Consider the following 13037-nt stretch of genomic DNA (forward strand, 5'->3'; position numbering starts at 1 on the left):
GCTGGTAAATCATAACCCGCTCCCACAGGAAGTGTACAGCTTTTCTGACCTGTGGAAATCTGAATGGGTGATATCTCAGTGAACTGGTGTTACCCATCAGAGTGCCTCAGAACCCCGAAGGATCATTTGAATCACAGGTTCTTTCTTTTTATAAATGTTTTTTTATTGGGTTTTTGAACAAGGTATAATTACCGTTATGTGCACAGAATAAGAAACATATATATATATACACATATTTAGAAGAGAAGGGCACACCCCAACATAAAATACAATAAAATATGAAATAGAATAACTGGTAGGGTATTGGCAGCTCGACAGCGGCAGCTCTGTACACCTGGCAAAATTATTTACACCACGTAAGTAGGCGACTGTTTGCCGGGGGGGGGTCATTGTGTAAACAATCAATAAAGAATATTTATTAAAGTAAAAGAAAATTTAAAAACACACAACAAAGACTAATTTACACCATGGCTCTTAAGTATACTAAATGCACCATTTTATCTGAAGTTACCTCTTGTTCCCAAAATATGCGCACATTCCCTGAGTTCACTGAGACACTCCTTTTCCCAACAAAATCCAATTTTAGTAACTCTATAGATCAAATCCAGTTGATAGTTTCCACACAATACCGCATAGGTCACCAAATCTGGGAAAACGTCTCTTCCTGGTTCAATGATGGTACAAAGGTCCATTTTCTATGGGACAGTCTCCGCCACCTGCTGTGATCCTAAATATGAGCTGGAATAGGCCTCCATGGCTTGGATGCTGGATGGAACTGGCCTGTCGGGATGTTAGATGGAAACTTGCCTCCCTCTTCAACAAGGGTGCCAACAGTTACATTGTTAAATCTCTTTGACATTGTATCATTGTCAATGTTCTCTGCTGATTATTCTTTTTGTCTACTATGTCCATACTGTGTACGTTCCTCGGCTGCAGAAAAATACTTTTCACTGTACTTCGGTACATGTGACAATAAATCAAATCGAAGCAAATCAAATTCCTCTCTGTGGATTCTGCTGCCTATCTCGCTCATGTTCCTTGCCTTTAGAAGTTACTATTTTTGCAGCCTCACTGATCTCTGGTAAACAATCTTTCTGATATGGCCATTCGCACCTCAATGTCTCTACATCCCTGCTAATCTTGTTTCTTGATGTTATTTTATTTTCATCTCAGATTCACTGTCAATATCATTAACTTCCCACATTCTTGACAAGTGGCAGAGAAAGCCCTTTCCTGTGGTGCCAGTTATTTTTTCTGGTGGCAGATGTTGTAACGTCAATAATGCCTTTTGGAAGCACATTGGAACCTCAAAAGAGTTCTTTCCGTAAGTCGCCATAGGCTGATTTTCCCTTAGAGGGGGAGAGCTAGCTGGTGGTGATTCAACCTGAGGATCACCACACCTCAGGCAAGGGGCAAGGTTGAGAAAGCGGGGCCTTCATGAATAACCTCAGCAGGTCGGGAATTGAACCCACATTACTGGCCTCGCTCTGCATCACGAACCAGCTGTCTGCCAACTGAGCTAAACCAGCCCCCAATACTAAACTCTCGCTCCATAATAAACAGTTGTAAAAGTGCCAATGGTTCCAATAGTCTGTTGTTTCACTGAGTTAATTATCCACTGCTTTGCCAGGGGCTGGTTTAGCACAGTGGCCGAAACAGCTGGCTTGTAATGCAGAATAAGGCAGTAGCGCGGGATCAATTCCCGTACCAGCCTCCCCAAACAGGCACCGGAATGTGGCGACTAGGGGCTTTTCACAGTGACTTAATTGAAGCCTACTTGAGATAGTAAGCAATTATTATTATTATTATTATTAAAGATTAACAGTAACTAACTCTAATCCTCCTTAATTCTTTAAGACTAAATTAATAAAGAGAGGTCATTCACCTCCTTCTTCCCATCTCAGCTCCTGCATTATGTCCAACATTAACACCAACCACAATAACAGAAACATCAAGTCCATATTTGGTCAGCTTTTCATTACATTGGATGGGATCATTATTTTCTCAATGTTAGCAGTACCACTGACAGGCACACAATTAAACGGTTCAATCTGTCAGTTCTGGTTGGCATTGAGCTTGAGAACCAGGGCTGAAGCACAAAGATCACTATTCTGGATGAGTAAGAGTCTCCACATATCCTAATGAGAACCACCCAAAGCTGAAACTACCACATACATTATCGGAGCAGATTTATTACCATTGGGAGATTTAACACATGCCAGTTCTCCGGAATACTGCCGCAATTGTTTCTCTCCAGTCAAAGTACTATTTAACAGGTTTGGTTTTAGTATTTAACGAGACGATACTTTATATGGAAAGCAAATTCTCCTAAAAAAAATTAATTTGTCTTTTGGGCGGCACGGTAGCACTGTAGTTAGCACTGTTGCTTCACAGCGCCAGGGTCCCAGGTTTGATTCCTGGCTTGGGTCACTCTAACTGCTCGCATGGTTTAGATATACTACCTCGCCAAACAGGAGAGGGAAATCTGGGAACATTTGCTTTGTATGGAGCTCAACAATCCATCTACTTGGTATCTGTACAGTGAACCCAACAATCTCCCACAATGAGCTGAACCCTACGGTTCAATTCCAAGCTCATCACAACAGCATAAAGTGTATGATTCCGAAGTAGCAGCATTGATTAATGGGTCCATTTTAAAAGCAACAGTATATTCAGTATAATGGCATTCTGTGGTGTGGTTTGATTGCTACACTACAATGCCAAACTTGTTTTGCTTTTGAAGTGGTTTGTTAAATCTTGCACACCAATTTGATTCTTCATCTGAATGTTGCTGTTGGAAGTGATTTGTGCTAAATAACAAAAAGATTAATATTGTTTTGATTTCATGAGATTCTCTGGTGCAAAACGGCTGGAATTAAAATCCACATAGCAAGATGGATTTGTCATTTCCAACTCGACACAATAACTGTAAACTGTTGTATTCTGTGTTGCAGTGTGCCAGTCAGATTAATGCACCTCCTGGAATTAAATATCGCTCTACAAAGGATTATCCAGATGATGTCCTTCGTTTTGTCCGCAGTCATCCTGTTATGTATCAATCAGTCCACCCTGTACACAACAAGCCTGTGTTGTTGAGGACAGACGGGAAACACAACTTAAAGCAGATTGTAGTTGACCGTGTTGACGCTGAAGATGGTGAATATGACGTCTTGTTCATTGGCACAGGTAAAACAGAACTTGCTAGAAAATGCTGTAGACATTGTGATGAAATATGGAGGAAGATTGGGGAAAAGCTAATTTTTCTAAATTGAGCCCAAATGCAGCCTAATTTTTCGTTCATTGGAAGTGGGCGTCACTGGCTGGGCCAGTCTTTAATGCCCATCCCTTGAACTGAGTGACTTTCTCGGCCACTTCAGGGGCATTTAAGAGTCGACCATTTTTGCTGTGATTTCTCAGTTACATGAAGGCCAGTCCAGGTAAGGATGGAAGATTTCCTTCCCTAAAGGGCATTCGTTACACATTTTATGACTATCATTTTATAGTCATCATTCGACTTTTAATTACAGATTTCTATTCAATTCAGATTTCTGCATTACCCTGTGTCCCAGGATTACTAATCCAGTGATAATACCACTTCACCACTGCCTCCGCAGTGTGCAATGAAAATGTTGCTATGACAACATCGAAATGCATCTCCAATGGCTGAAATCACGATCTTGTAATCATGAATTGCCATCAAAGGACATGATATCCTCTTTGACTCAGTTTCTCTGTGATTATTTTTTAAAAAATAAATTTAGATTACCCAATTATTTTTTTCCAATTAAGGGGCAATTTAGCGTGGCCAATCCACCTACTCTGCACATCTTTGGGTTTGTGGGGGTGAAACCCACGCAGACACGGGGAGAATGTGCAAACTCCACATAGACAGTGACCCAGAGCCGGGATCGAACCTGGGACCTCAGCGCCGTGAGGCGGTTGTGCTAACCACTTGGCCACCGTGCTGCCCCGTTTCTCTGTGATTATAAAATGATGGAAGATTCAGGCCAATTGTACAAAACAAAATTTGCCATTTTATTTATTCAAAATTTCAATTGAACATTTTTGCGAAGTGCCTATTGTTACTGAGACCCGGGATTGTTACTCAGAGCCAGGATTGTTACTGAGACCTGAAATTTTTACTGAGACCCAAGATTGTCACTGAACATAGAACATAGAACATGGCAGCGCAGTACAGGCCCTTCGGCCCTCGATGTTGCGCCGACCTGTGAAACCCTTCTAAAGTCCCTCTACACTATTCCCTTATCATCCATATGTTTATCCAATGACCATTTGAATGCGTTTAGTGTTGATGAGTCCACTACTGTTGCAGGCAGGGCATTTCACGCCCTTACTCTCTGAGTAAAGAACCTACCTCTGACATCTGTCCTATATCTATCGCCCCTCAATTTAAAGTTATGTCCCCTCGTGCTAGACATCATCATCCAAGGAAAAAGGCTCTCACTGTCCACCCTATCTAATCCTCTGATCATTGTGTATGCCTCAATTAAGTCACCTCTTAACCTTCTTCTCTCTTACGAAAACAGCCTCAAGTCCCTTCAGCCTTTCCTCATAAGATCTTCCCTCCATACCAGGCAATATCCTGGTAAATCTCCTCTGCACCCTTTCCAATGCTTCCACATCCTTCCGATAATGCGGCGACCAGAACTGCACACAATACTCCAAATGCGGCCGCACCAGAGTTTTGTTCAGCTGCAACATGACCTCATGGCTCCGAAACTCAATTCCTCTACCAATAAAAGCTAACACACCGTACGTCTTCTTAACAACCCTCTCAACCTGGGTGGCAACTTTCAGGGATCTATGTACATGGACACCAAGATCTCTCTGCTCATGCACACTACAAAGAATCTTACCATTAGCCCAGGAGTCTGTATTCCTGTTATTCCTTCCAAAATGAATCACCTCACACTTTTTTGAGTCCGAGATTGTTACTGAGACCCGGGATTGTTACTGAGACCCGGGATTGTTACTGAGACCCGGGATTGTGACTGAGACCCGGGATTGTTACTGAGACCCGGGTTTGTTACTGAGACCCGGGATTGTTACTGAGACCCGGGATTGTTACTGAGACCAGGGATTATTACTGAGACCTGGGATTGTTACTGAGACCCGAGATTATTACTGAGACCCGAGATTGTGACTGAGACCCGGGATTGTTACTGAGACCCGGGATTGTTACTGAGACCCGGGATTGTTACTGAGACCCGGGATTGTGACTGAGACCCGGGATTGTTACTGAGACCCGGGATTGTTACTGAGACCTGGGGGAGTTACTGAGACCCGAGATTGTTACTGAGACCCGAGAGTGTTACTGAGACCCGGGATTGTTACTGAGACCCGGGATTGTTACTGAGACCCGGGATTGTTACTGAGACCCGAGATTATTACTGAGACCCGAGATTGTGACTGAGACCCGGGATTGTTACTGAGACCCGGGATTGTGACTGAGACCCGGGATTGTTACTGAGACCCGGGTTTGTTACTGAGACCCGGGATTGTTACTGAGACCCGGGATTGTTACTGAGACCAGGGATTATTACTGAGACCTGGGATTCTTACTGAGACCCGAGATTATTTCTGAGACCCGAGATTGTGACTGAGACCCGGGATTGTTACTGAGACCCGGGATTGTTACTGAGACCCGGGATTGTTACTGAGACCCGGGATTGTTACTGAGACCCGGGATTGTGACTGAGACCCGGGATTGTTACTGAGACCCGGGATTGTTACTGAGACCTGGGGGAGTTACTGAGACCCGAGATTGTTTCTGAAACCCGAGAGTGTTACTGAGACCCGGGATTGTTACTGAGACCCGGGATTGTTACTGAGACCCGGGATTGTTACTGAGACCTGGGGGAGTTACTGAGACCCGAGATTGTTACTGAGACCCGGGATTGTTACTGAGACCCGGGATTGTTACTGAGACCCAGGATTGTTACTGAGACCCGGGATTGTTACTGAGGCCCAGGATTGTTACTGAGACCTGTGATTGTTACTGATACCCGGGATTGTTACTGAGACCCGGGATTGTTACTGAGACCTGGGGGAGTTACTGAGACCCGAGATTGTTACTGAGACCCGGGATTGTTACTGAGACCCGGGATTGTTACTGAGACCCGGGATTGTTACTGAGACCCAGGATTGTTACTGAGACCTGTGATTGTTACTGAGACCCGGGATTGTGACTGAGACCCGGGATTGTTACTGAGACCCGGGATTGTTACTGAGACCCGGGATTGTTACTGAGACCCGGGATTGTTACTGAGACCCGGGATTGTTACTGAGACCCGGGATTGTTACTGAGACCCAGGATTGTTACTGAGACCCGGGATTGTTACTGAGACCCGAGATTATCACTGAGACCCGAGATTGTGACTGAGACCCGGGATTGTTACTGAGACCCGGGATTGTGACTGAGACCCGGGATTGTTACTGAGACCCGGGATTGTTACTGAGACCCGGGATTGTTACTGAGACCTGGGGGAGTTACTGAGACCCGTGATTGTTACTGAGACCCGAGAGTGTTACTGAGACCCGGGATTGTGACTGAGGCTCGGGATTGTTACTGAGACCCGGGATTGTTACTGAGACCCGGGATTGTTACTGAGACCCAGGATTGTTACTGAGACCCGGGATTGTTACTGAGACCCGAGATTATCACTGAGACCCGAGATTGTGACTGAGACCCGGGATTGTTACTGAGACCCGGGATTGTGACTGAGACCCGGGATTGTTACTGAGACCCGGGATTGTTACTGAGACCCGGGATTGTTACTGAGACCTGGGGGAGTTACTGAGACCCGTGATTGTTACTGAGACCCGAGAGTGTTACTGAGACCCGGGATTGTGACTGAGGCCCGGGATTGTTACTGAGACCCGGGATTGTTACTGAGGCCCGGGATTGTTACTGAGACCCGGGATTGTTACTGAGACCTGGGATCGTTACTGAGACCCGAGATTATTACTGAGACCCGAGATTGTGACTGAGACCCAGGATTGTTACTGAGACCCGGGATTGTTACTGAGACCCGAGATTGTTACTGAGACCTGGGATTATTACTGAGACCCGGGATTGTTACTGAGACCCGGGATTGTTACTGAGACCCGGGATTGTTACTGAGACCTGGGGGAGTTACGGAGACCCGAGTTTGTTACTGAGACCCGGGATTGTTACTGAGACCCGGGATTGTTACTGAGACCCGGGATTGTTACTGAGACCTGGGGGAGTTACTGAGACCCGAGATTGTTACTGAGACCCGGGATTGTTACTGAGACCCGGGATTGTTACTGAGACCCAGGATTGTTACTGAGACCCGGGATTGTTACTGAGGCCCAGGATTGTTACTGAGACCTGTGATTGTTACTGATACCCGGGATTGTTACTGAGACCCGGGATTGTTACTGAGACCTGGGGGAGTTACTGAGACCCGAGATTGTTACTGAGACCCGGGATTGTTACTGAGACCCGGGATTGTTACTGAGACCCGGGATTCTTACTGAGACCCAGGATTGTTACTGAGACCTGTGATTGTTACTGAGACCCGGGATTGTGACTGAGACCCGGGATTGTTACTGAGACCCGGGATTGTGACTGAGACCCGGGATTGTTACTGAGACCCGGGATTGTTACTGAGACCCGGGATTGTTACTGAGACCCGGGATTGTTACTGAGACCTGGGGGAGTTACTGAGACCCGTGATTGTTACTGAGACCCGAGAGTGTTACTGAGACCCGGGATTGTGACTGAGACCCGGGATTGTTACTGAGACCCGGGATTGTTACTGAGGCCCGGGATTGTTACTGAGACCCGGGATTGTTACTGAGACCTGGGATCGTTACTGAGACCCGAGATTATTACTGAGACCCGAGATTGTGACTGAGACCCGGGATTGTTACTGAGACCCGGGATTGTTACTGAGACCCGGGATTGTTACTGAGACCCGGGATTGTTACTGAGACCCGGGATTGTTACTGAGACCTGGGATTATTACTGAGACCCGGGATTGTTACTGAGACCCGGGATTGTTACTGAAACCCGGGATTGTTACTGAGACAAGGAATTGTTACTGAGACCCGGGATTGTTACTTTGACCTGAGATACATTTCCAAGCAATCAATGAATGAACATGATTGGAAATCAGCTGATGTGAAGTTTGTTGGCTGGAGGGTGGGGATAGAATCCAAGAGGAGATCAGGGTAATGGTGAAGTCCTACTCCTGGCACCAGCAAACATACACATTATAAAGAAATTAGTGTCAGATTTATGAGCAGCTTGTGACAGTTTCGGAAGGATTGTTGATTGGGCCAGTATGAGATGGAGCATTGGCAGGTGCAAAGTGACCTCACACCTGGAGCAGACCTGTTCCAAAAGATGGCAGCAAGGAAAGGAGAGCCTGAGCAGAAAGTGACTCCGTGACACTGAGTGAATGCTTCCGGAATGTTTTAAAGCTGTTCATTTTACTGGAGAACACTGGACATTGCCTGACAGTGAATTGTTTTTAAGCATCTTTATAAAATGTTTAATGGAAGCCTTTCTCCTTTGCGCAGATGCAGGACTAGTGTTAAAAATTATCATAATTTACAACCAGGAAAGTGAAACGATGGAGGAAGTAGTGTTGGAGGAGCTGCAAGTATTTAAGGTGAGAATGATTGGAGTCTCTGCTGAAGCTGTGTCTCTCCTGGAATAATATTCTGCATCGAGTAACTGGAGCATTTGTTTCAATTTCAGGTGCCAACGCCAATTATCACCATGGAGTTTTCAGTTAAACGGGTAAGAGATACGCAAATGGAATGGATGGAAAGATGAAATAAACTGAATGAGCAATAATAATAGATCATTCAGCAAATTCAGTCTCTAGGTTCTGGTGTCGATTTGCAGGTGGAGATTGCCCACAATGTGCACACACAGGACAGTACAAATAATGACATTAGCCAATCAGGTGGGCTGTTTCAAATATAGAAAAAGGTTATTGAGATTGTGTGGGCGGACAAAGGGCGCATTTACAATACACCCCAGCAGCTGCAAGAATAAGCAACCACCATGGCAACCAATAAACTCTCACCTTGAATAAGGTGAACAGAGGTGAGTGGAGTGGTTCCTCCTCTGAATTCAGGCTTGTTTTTGCCAGAGCTGAAATCCACTCCCACTGAGCTGAGGCAGACAGTGCAGCCTGTTATCCAGCAGCTGTGAGACTCAGACTGGCAGAAACTAAGCAGCTTCTCACACAAAATGTCAAATCATTATTCCATTTCGCTGATGCAGCTATTGCATTTTTTTCTAACTTCTGTATATTTTGCATTTTTAGAATTTACAATTTATTTTGCCTCATTTTTGAGTCAGTTCATCTCCATGTCTGTACTTATTGTAGATGAAATGAAATGAAATGAAAATCGCTTATTGTCACGAGTAGGCTTCAATTTCAATTAAGTTACTGTGAAAAGCCCCTAGTCGCCACATTCCGGCGCCTGTCCGGGGAGGCTGGTACGGGAATCGAACCGTGCTGCTGGCCTGCTTGGTCTGCTTTCAAAGCCAGCGATTTAGCCCAGTGAGCTAAACCAGCACTGTCTGTGCGTCTGTACTTGTAGACGGCACTGTCTCTGCATCTGTACTTGTTGTAGACGGCACTGTCTGTGCGTCTGTACTTGTTGTAGACGGCACTGTCTGTGCGTCTGTACTTGTTGACAGCACTGTCTGTGCGTCTGTACTTGTTGACGGCATTGTCTGTGTGTCTGTACTTGTAGACGGCACTGTCTGTGCGTCTGTACTTGTTGACGGCATTGTCTGTGTGTCTGTACTTGCAGACGGCACTGTCTCTGCGTCTGTACTTGTTGTAGACGGCACTGTCTGTGTGTCTGCATTTGTTGACGGCACTGTCTATGTGTCTGTACTTGTAGACGGCACTGTCTGTGCGTCTGTACTTGTTGTAGACGGCACTGTCTCTGCGTCTGTACTTGTTGACGGCACTGTCTGTGTGTCTGTACTTGTTGACGGCACTGTCTGTGCGTCTATACTTGTTGTAGACAGCACTGTCTTTGCGTCTGCACTTGTTGTAGACGGTACTGTCTGTGTGTCTGTACTTGTAGATGGCACTGTCTCTGCGTCTGTACTTGTTGTAGACGGCACTGTCTGTGTGTCTGCATTTGTTGACGGCACTGTCTATGTGTCTGTACTTGTAGACGGCACTGTCTGTGTGTCTGTACTTGTTGTAGATGGCACTGTCTCTGCGTCTGTACTTGTAGACGGCACTGTCAGTCCGTCTATACTTGTTGTAGATGGTACTGTCTGTGTGTCTGTACTTGTTGACGGCACTGTCTGTGTGTCTGTACTTGTAGACGGCACTGTCTGTGCATCTATACTTGTTGTAGGCGGCACTGTCTGTGTGTCTGTACTTGTTGTAGACGGTACCATCTGTACGTCTATACTTGTTGTGGACTGTAATGAACTCCAATTGGCTTTATTGGTTGGCCAATTGGAATATGAGCTCACTCAATGATAGCTCATTGAGGGGGCCCATATAATCACCTGTGTAGGCTTTGTGAGCCAGTCTTAAGTTGACTGGACTGCTAGCAGCACTGTTTGTAGCTGCTCCTGTAATATCGTTATTGTAAATAAATATTGGTGTGGTGACAGAACTCCTGCCTCCCGTGGATTACTACAGTGGCGACGAGGTAAACTACGAATTTTGCGGAGACCAGCTGCCGCACTCGGAGGGTAAGCCTTGCCATTTTAAAAATGCTGTTTTTTGGGAGGTTAGAGGCATTCGACCCGGCTATTGAGGACTGGTCCCAGTATGTGGAGAGAATGTGTTACTTCTTCCAGGCAAATGATATACTGACGGACGAAAGGAGACGGCTTATCCTGCTGTCGGTGTGCGGACCCTCAGCTTTCGCCATTATACGTAGTCTGACTTATCCCGATGCGCCGGACACAAATAATTTCCAAGAAGTAACGGAATTGGTGAAAGAGCACTACGACCCAAAACCACCCCTCATTTGGCGTAGGTACAGATTCTACACAGCGAAGCGGGAAAACAGGGAGTCAGTCACAAATTTCTTGACCCGCCTGAGAAGGCTGGCGGAAAAATGTGAGTTCGGCCCGACGCCAAATGAAATGCTTCGGGACCGGTTAGTGTGTGGTATAAACAACCTCACAATACAGAAACGCCTGTTGGCGGAAACGGAGCTAGACTGCAGGCAGGCGTTACAGCTCGCACTGTCCCTAGAAAAGGCAGCAAGTGGGGCGCAGGAACTACAGGGCACGCCAATGGAGGTAGATACCTGTGAGAGGGACTACCACAATGGGTCCTGCTACCAGATAGCCGCTCTCAGGAAAAACCTGAGGAATAGAGGGAAAAAGGAAAACCCCAGAACTGCCCCCAAGTCTGCCAGGACTAACTGGAGACAGAGGGAAGTACCGGCTGAGGCTCCCCCAACAGAGAAGGACCGTTTCTGGCACCAGACAGAGTGCGGTAACAACGACAGAAACCCTAGAAGGAGGTGGCAAAAGAGGAATAGCAGGCGGGGACGCAGGGAAGTACACAACCTAGACGCCCCATCCTCCTCCGAAGGGGAACAATTATATAATATTACAACGAAGAAAGCAGAACCCATTAGGATTGCCCCACGGGTGAACGGGCGGCCGACAATAATGGAAAATTTATTGAAAATAGGGCGTCCATCCTAGAACCCCTCCACCAGCTACTAAAAAAGGGGCAAGAATGGAAATGGTCCACCCGCCAAAACCGAGCATTTAGGGACATTAAGGAACAGCTGTCATCCGAAAATGTCCTAGAGCATTATGACCCAAGGAAGGAGTTGGTAGTCACTTGTGATGCATCCCCCTATGGGGTAGGAGTCGTCTTAGCCCATAGAGGAAGGAATGGGGAAGAACGGCCAATAGCCTATGCTTCGAGGACCTTGGCGATGGCTGAGAGGAAGTACGCCCAAATCGAGAAGGAAGGACTGGCGGTGATATTCGCAGTAAAAGAATTTCACCAGTATCTGTACGGGCGGAAATTCACCATAGTGACGGACCATAAGCCGTTATTAGGGTTATTAAAAGAAGACAAGTCAATACCCCCGATTGCATCAGCTAGAATCCAACGCTGGGCGTTGCTACTGGCGGCGTATAGATACGTTCTGGAGCACAGACCGGGAACGCGAGTAGCACATGCAGATGCTTTGAGCAGACGTCCCCTCCCGGACACTCCGCCTCAAATACCAAAAGTAGAGGAGACAGTAATGACTCTAAATTTTTTGGACACCCTACCGGTAGACGCACAACATATTCAGTTGTGAACGCAAAAAGACCCAGTTTTAGCCAAGGTGAAGCATTTACTGCTAACAGGGGAACTGGAAAGACCAGTGGAGCCCCAGATGCACCCATACTGGAGCAGAAGGGACCAAATAACCGTAGAAGACGGTATCCTATTATGGGGAGCCCGGGTAATCGTCCCAGCTCAGGGCCGTCAGGCAATCTTAACTGAGTTACATCACGGACACCCAGGGGTGTCTAAAATGAAGATGCTAGCTCGAAGCTACGTTTGGTGGCCAGGTTTGGACACAGACATAGCAGCCTTGGTATGTCGGTGCCAGGAGTGCCAACAGGGGCAAAGAGTGCCACCAGCGGCGCCATTGCACCCGTGAGAATGGCCAGGCAGACCCTGGACCCGCCTGCATATTGACCACGCCGGCCCTTTCATGGGCTCAATGTTTTTAGTGATAGTGGATGCCCACTCCAAATGGTTGGACGTCCATCGGGTAAACACGGCAAGCACAGCATCGACAATTGAAAAGCTCAGGGCCTCGTTTGCAACACATGGACTTCCGGAGGTATTGGTGTCGGACAATGGAACGACATTCACAAGTGGGGAATTTGGAAAATCCCTGAAGGAAAACGGAGTCCGTCACATCAAAACGGCCCCTTATCATCCAGCGACCAACGGCCTGGCAGAGAGAGCGGTCCAGACACTTAAAGCGGGACTCAAGAAGCAGCCAGCAGCATCAATAGACAC

At 46.6% G+C, this 13037-nt stretch overlaps 1 protein-coding gene across 1 annotated transcript in view; it reads left to right on the plus strand.

The window, feature by feature from the left end:
• The window catches only part of LOC119973814 (semaphorin-3E-like), a 269960-nt gene that overhangs the window by 214098 nt on the left and 42825 nt on the right, over window positions 1–13037 (plus strand). The window contains 3 exon segments of the mRNA XM_038812238.1: window positions 2955–3186; window positions 8572–8663; window positions 8753–8794. Of these exon segments, the coding sequence (XP_038668166.1) occupies window positions 2955–3186; window positions 8572–8663; window positions 8753–8794 (366 nt within the window).

This window comes from Scyliorhinus canicula, chromosome 11, assembly GCF_902713615.1.
Source record: "Scyliorhinus canicula chromosome 11, sScyCan1.1, whole genome shotgun sequence".
NCBI lineage: Eukaryota > Metazoa > Chordata > Chondrichthyes > Carcharhiniformes > Scyliorhinidae > Scyliorhinus > Scyliorhinus canicula.